General features: G+C 31.9%; 1 protein-coding gene across 1 annotated transcript; it reads left to right on the top strand.

The window, feature by feature from the left end:
• Positions 1-290: 290 nt before the first annotated feature.
• On the top strand, positions 291-2,006 carry LOC109811256 (disease resistance RPP13-like protein 4). The gene has a single exon (XM_020374944.3). It carries the CDS (start codon positions 291-293, stop codon positions 2,004-2,006), a length of 1,716 nt encoding a protein of 571 aa, XP_020230533.2.
• The last annotated feature ends 5,584 nt before the right edge of the window (positions 2,007-7,590 follow it).

Here is a 7,590-nt window from a genome sequence, read left to right on the forward strand (position 1 = left end):
AACGTTAAACTTTTGCCATTTTGTTCCATGCAATGATCCTTTAATTAAATTCCAAAGCTTCTGATGAAGTTACAAAATCCCCTACCCCTTTATCCCTAAATCTTATTACAAAGATATATTGTTACTTTCATCAGTTTTTCATAAAGTCACAAAACTAACAAAATAACAAAACTCGCAGCACTCTGTCCCTTGATCTTTCTGCAAGGGTATATTGTTTCTTTCATCAGTTTTTCATAATTCACAAAATCTCCCACCACTCTGAGCCTGAGTCTTGTTGCAAGAAAAAAAAAATGTCTATTCGAACAAATCCCATGAAAGCAGTGCCTTCATTGTTGAGGCGCCTGAGGCCTGTAGAAAAACAAGAAAATTTGAAGTCTTTGAAGTCTGAGTTGATCCATTTAGAGAACCTGCTTTCCACAGTGAAGAAAAATGAAGAAGAACTCCTTGATGTGTTAACAGCCGTGGATGGCTATATTCGCAATTCTAACATACATAAGCTGATGGAAGAAGAGGAATCCATTTGCCAGAGAATAAGGGATTCAACTCAAAAGTTGCTGCCACCTGCTGCTACTCAAAGTAGTAATATAAAAGTTGCTCAGTCATCAGAAAAAGCAACTCAGTCTGTGAAGAGAAAAGAAGTGAAAATACCACAACCTGAGGAATTGGAAAGGTTTAAGGTATGTTATGAAGGCCTGGATGATCTCCATAAACATTACTTCTTATCTCTCTTACTTCTCCCTGAAAATGCTGTTATAAAGAAAAGGAATGTAATTTTATGGTGGGCTGTAGTTCTTGGACATGATTCTGTGCCACTTTGGAATGTGTTCATGGAGCTTAAGAGAAATGCTTTCATTGTACCACATGGAAATGGTGATGCCATGATTCATGATGTCAATAAATTTAAACTTAGTCCTTGTATCCGTCATATGTCGGTGAGACTTTTGTTAGAAAATGATTTAAAACAGTTTTTAGAAATTGATTCAAAAATAACACCCTCATCTCATTGTAGTGGTCATACTAGGTATGAATGTTTAGCACTTTACCAAAAAAAAGTTAAATTAAGTGATGAGCTTGACTTTAAATCCACCCATTGGAGAGCTATTTTCAATGTTGGTGCCAAATATCTTAATTTTGGAAACCAATGGATGGCCAAAATGAAGCGTTTGGAGGTGCTTCAACTTGGTTGTTGGCTGCAAGACTCAACTTCACATGACATTGAAGTGGAGAGTGAAGAATTCCTAAAGGAGTTGAGGGGTCATAAGTATTTGAAATATCTTAGCCTTTGTGGAATATCAGGAATATCTAAGTTGCCACCCTCCATTTTCCAACTTGAGAGCCTAGAAACTCTGGATCTCAAGGCTTGTCACAATCTAGAAACACTACCTAATGATATTGCATCATTGAGAAACCTCAAACATTTGGATTTGTCTAATTGCTACTTGTTGGATAGAATGCCAAAGGGGATTGAGAAGCTGACTGAGCTCCAAGTACTGAAAGGGATTGTAATAGGTAGACCTAACAAGACTCCATGCAAAATATCAGATCTTGCAAATTTGAAAAATCTAGAGCGACTCAGCATACATATTGGAAGGGGGGCTGTGATCCAAGAGAGGGAATTTGAAAGCTTGATAGTGTTGTCAAAACTAGAACATCTCAAAATTTCATGGGGTGTGTCTGACACAAAATACAGTGATATTCAGATCACTTTGCCTTCAAGTTTGACAAAGTTACATCTTGAAGGCTTCCCCGGACAAGAAATTCCAGAATGGCTGAAGCCTAGCAAGCTACTCGAGAGATTGAAGGTGCTAAACATAACAGGAGGAAATCTTAAGAGTATGAATCATGGAGAAAATAATAACCAGTGGTGTGTGGAGATTGTGCGTCTCAAGTACCTAAAACATTTGAAAGTTGACTTAACAAATTTGCAAGAGTTGTTTCCTTCGTTGAAGCACACAGAAATAAAACATATCCTAAACCATTCATACCTTGAATGGAGCCTTGATTGAAGAGAGTTAAAAGTCAATCTATGTTATAGAATGATCCATATATGTTTGTTATCTAGAGAGCAATGTTATTAGCACAATTGTATTTGTATTAATCTAAATTTAGAGTGTGCCAATAAAAGTGAAGGCCAGTTGAAAAAAACACAAAGAATATGGCTAATCATTGTAACTAAACTTGTGTCAATGCATATGTGTTGCTATATATCTTCTATCTCCCGATTATTCGTTATGATTAATGATATAATCTGGTTATTTTGATTAGTAAAATACTAAAATACTAGATATGCGAAAGACTACTTCACCAATTGATTGAAAACTATGGGACCAGTTTTTGTTTGCTTATCTATTCAAGTCATCATCGATGTTATCTCACAAATAGTAATGTGATTGGTTTAACACTTCTCTTCACAATTCGTTCAGAATAGCAATGCTGTTTTGATTATGAAGCCAGTTCCAAGCTTTTCACCTTTTGTGCATGGCTCTGTGGCTTCTGCGTCAAAACAGTACAATTTACCTTCTAAATTATGCAAATGCGGCAGGCTTAATTTTTTTTTTAAGTAGTATACAGTTTAGTCTGCTTTTACTTTTTGGGTCAACATATTGAGTTTTATTTTTCTTGGGGAGATCGAGGGACTTTTGGTCAGATTTATAGCATATTGATTTGTTAATCACGTGTACACTTGCTGGTTGTTTCAATTTCAGTATCTTGGTTTATTTATTTCTGTTGATACCACAAAACACATTAAAAGAAGTGTATCTATGTTTTTGCAGGCCAGGGGTAAGTATGATGAATTTTATCTTAAGTGCTGCCTTCTTTTTTTGTTATATGTTATAGGCGATGACTCTGTTTGAGAACCTGATATATATTATTTTTTTCACTTGAATGACTCAAATTTAAAATCTTACTAAAAGAATTCGAATCAAATTTTACTCTGATTATCGGTGTCTTTAATGTTTTAGATATGCTTATCTGTAAAACATTAGTTCCATCACTGTGATTTTCCATGTTAACAGTAACACAACAATGGGAATCTGTTGAGTTCTGCTTCTGATGGGTGTGAGAAATTCAGTGCTGTGCTGAGTATGATAAGACATTCATTCCTTTCTTGTTTTGGCCTTTTCAGGCATTTCTCATTAACTGCCTCATATTCCAATGAATTTTTATACATTTTATGAAGTTCATTATTATATCAGTTTCATGTCAGAAACAACAATTGTGGTTGTTTGTGTTAGTAGATAAAGTTCTACTCTAACTATAATTGATTACTTATTTCAGTAGGTAATGTTCGGTTAAGTTTGTGATTTTGGACAATACATCAGTTTTGTTGACGACATAGATGAACATGATGTATGGATGTTATTTTTCATATATTTACCTTATATATGAATGAGAAATATGCATAACTATGAGAAGGGTTTATGTTTTATTACTTCTTTGCCATTGCATGTTCTAACACTGAAAACCACAAACATGTGAGGAAGTTGTTTTAAAATACACTACCATGAATTGTTATTAGTGAATGAGGAATCCGTACTCCACAAGAAGATAAGTGTTGTTTCAACTATGAGACCTCAAAATTAGAATACCTTCTACTATTCAATTTTGTAATAAGTACTTAGCACTAATTGGGGGGGAGGGCACTCATTTGTATGTGCTAAGACTGATCCTATTTACATTAAATTGTCTTTCTGAATAGCCCTTGGAGGACACAATTGATGGACTGAGGCTAGATCTGAAAATCAAGATACAATAACATCGGTGAACTATACCATTGTGGGTGTTCTATATGTAATGGGAACATGAATAGCACCAGAATTAAAGGCTTCAACAGAGATGTCTACAATGAGGCATTGCTAATAGCAACTTACTACAGACATTGCCTTGGATATAAATATGACAACAATAGCAAAGTTATACAATTGCATTTTGGAATGTAAGTATGACACCTAACCTTCATACTAAAATACTCAGTTCCAAGAATTGGATAAAAATAACTACATTAACAATCAACAAAAAAAATAAAAGTTATAACTACAATTCAACTTGACTTGAGCTGTTATATTTTTTTATGAGTACTTAAGGTGTTATTTAATCACAACTGAAGATAGATAGAATTTGGAGGAAATCTTCTAACTGAAATGATATTGTTTATTAACCCAAAAATTTGTCAAATATTGAATCTTTAGCTAAAAGATGAATTATATATATATATATATTTTTTAAAAATTTTAATTGTGTGTAATTTTGGTCTTTATGTCTTAAACTGAATTAAGTAAATTTGGTACTATCATTATTATTTTTTAACCTAAAATCACTAAATTCCCATTTCTTTTACTAAAATAATTTATAAATTGAATGGATTGGGGACATATCTTTTCCTGTATAATATCTTTTCACTCGATCAATATTTTATTATTTTTAAGAAAAATAATTTTTACACTAATTAATTTCTATTTAATTACATGACAAAAACGAATAAGATTTAAAATTGTGTACATTTTTTTTTTCTGCCAGAAAAATTTATGTATGTATCTAAAGTATATATATATATATATATATATATATATATATATATATATATATATATATAGTGGCGGAACTTGGATAAAAGATTTGGGGATGCCAAATTAATTTTTTATATATAAATTAAGTATTTTACTAATTAAAAAAATAATAGAATTTCTCGTTTTTTTTACTCAAAATAAACATACATGATAATGAAATTTCAAAAAAATATTATTATTCACTAGTCATTTCATAAAATAATCATACAAATATAATATTATATATATATATGAGAGGGGTTATAATAATATCGGTGTAACTTTTACTGAGTATTACACTGCTCAATAATTTTATATTAAATGTAAATTTTGTAAATTCAACCGTTAGATTAAAATTTCTTATGTCTTAGATCATATATACAAATATTTATATTAATCTAAGATGATTTTATACTTCATTTTTATAAAACAAAAGATGTAATATATGTGACACCTTTACTACCCCAACACATATATAAATATTAATCATATAAATAAACTAAAGAATAAAATTTTTAACGTTGGTAAAAGGGTTCACATAAAACCTTCATATTCATTTATCAATAACCAACATAATAATTGAAAATAAAACTTGAAAATTTACAAATTGTTTTCAAAATCATATTTACAATTCCAAATCCATATAAAATCTATGTCCTAAAAATCTTCTGTCTCGATGTCACAATATCAGAGCATACCCACAATTCAACTGTTGGCATTCTACTCGTAGCCGGATCTTCCTCACCTAAAACATCCACAATTTATACGGTGAGAAAAGAAAATATCTATATGCAAAGTACATACAACCACATCATAATGAAATCTCATCATAATTCATATATATAAGCATGTATCATAATTTATCAATCCATCACCATCCACACAATTTTACGATTAACAATATCATTTCTACATCCATAATTCAAGCCAATCTTACGTTTAACACTATGCCAAGACCTCGCCACATCTGACACAAGTGATACGGGTTAATTGCCTCACTCAATCCACACCATACTAGGATTCGTATCATCCCTGATCATCCCGGAGTACACTCGTCCCTGAAGCATCACCTACCCAGGGTTCGTATCATCCCTGATCATTCAGGAGTACGCTCGTCCCTGAAGCATGAGTGTGAGGAACCACAATCACATTACAATCCATACAGTCTCTTGCAATTAACTCTATGTCAGAGCTGCCATAATCGACATAAGTGGTGTGTGTTAACTGTCTTACTCATCCCACACCATGCTAGGGTCACGCCCTCCCTGTAGCACCACTTACCCAGGGGCCATGTCATCCCTAGTCATTAGTGTGAGGAAACACATCGCAATCACATTCTTAATCATGTCCATACAACATCTCATCTCATATCACGATTCCATATCACATACACAATTCCATATCACATACACAACAGATAAGTCTAACAAAATAAGGATTTACACATCCCTCAAGCAATTCACATTTAAATCATCAATTCTTATTAAATAATATAATAACATTCATAAATTAATATAATAAACAATAGAATTATCAATTTAATATAATTTTAACATAAACAGTAAAATCCTCAATTGTTCCAAAACCTAGCTCACAGGCACTTTTTTACAATTTCGTTCTCTCTCCCAGATCATCATTCTTACAAATTATTAGCATATTTATAATCCTCAACATATACAAAATCTAATGGGATCATCAATTCCTCAAACAAAAATCATCCAATTTTTCACAACCTAACTTACAGACACTTTTTTATAATTTCGTTCTCTCTTCCAGAGCATCATTTTTACAAATAAATCATATATTCGTAGTCTTAAAGATATACAGAATCACATAAGACAATTAATTCTCCAAACAAAAATAATTATAAATTACTCATAACCCTAAGGGCTCTTCCTCTACCCAATTCCCTCATGTAACTCTACATATAAATAATCCATTTTTCCCCCGTACCTGGATAAATAGGAACTAGGGCAAAACCTTCTCCTCTTTTTCCTTAAACAGGGACTGGAACTAAAACTAGGGTAGAACCTCCTCCTCTAGATTCCTCTTGGTCTTTAGAAAGAAGGAGAAGGAAAGAAGAGAGAACAGAAGAGAAGAAAGAATGAGAATGAGAGGTGTGTGAAAAATGAGAAGTGAAGCCCCCTATTTATAGGAATTCTAGCTCACCTACCACTACGGCCCGTTCTAAAACCAGAACGGCCCATTCTCAATCCCAGCAGAACGGCCCGTTCTAGTTTCAGAACGGCCCGTTCTCCAAACCAGAACGGCCCGTTCTCCAACCGAAACGGCCCGTTCTCAACTACGTTTTTAGGCAAATTCTTTATTCCGGAACGGCCCGTTTCACTTTTGAAATGGCCCGTTCCGGGCAACGAATTGGGCCCGAGGCCCAGTGAAAATTGGGCTGTTACAATATATTCATTTCAAAATATATTAAAATATGAACACTTGAATTACCTTCAAATTGTTGTTCAATTTTAACAAAATTTGATATACACGTATAAAGTGATATGAAATTTCAATCTAACGGTTGAATTTACAAAATTCACAATTAATATAAAGTTATTGAGCAGTGTAATACTTAGTAAAAGTTACACCAGTGTAATTATAACCCCCTTTATATATATATATATATATATATATATATATATAAAGGAAAATATATTTATAAGTTTTTTTAAGACATATTTATACAAATTAAAATAATTCAAGACATTGTTGAATACATTTCTTTTACAGGATATATTATAAATATATATATATATATATATATATATATATATATGAGGAGGGTTATAATAACAACGATATAACTTTTACCAAGTATTACACTACTCAATAACTTTATATTAATTGTGAATTTTTTAAATCCAACCGTTAGATTGAAAGTTCTTTACTCTTAGATTATATATACAAAATTTTATATTAATTCAAGATTATTTGATACTTCATTCTTATAAAATAAAATTGACGTAATATATTCATTTCAAAATATACTAAAATATGAACACTTTGATTACCTTCAAGTTGTTGTTCAATTTTA

The sequence above is a fragment of the Cajanus cajan genome, chromosome 2, assembly GCF_000230855.2.
Source record: "Cajanus cajan strain Asha chromosome 2, NIPB_CcT2T_4, whole genome shotgun sequence".
NCBI lineage: Eukaryota > Viridiplantae > Streptophyta > Magnoliopsida > Fabales > Fabaceae > Cajanus > Cajanus cajan.

Coding starts and splice junctions, on each gene's coding strand:
- LOC109811256 (XM_020374944.3), top strand. CDS start 291: ATGTCTATTCGAACAAATCCCATGAAAGCAGTGCCTTCATTGTTGAGG.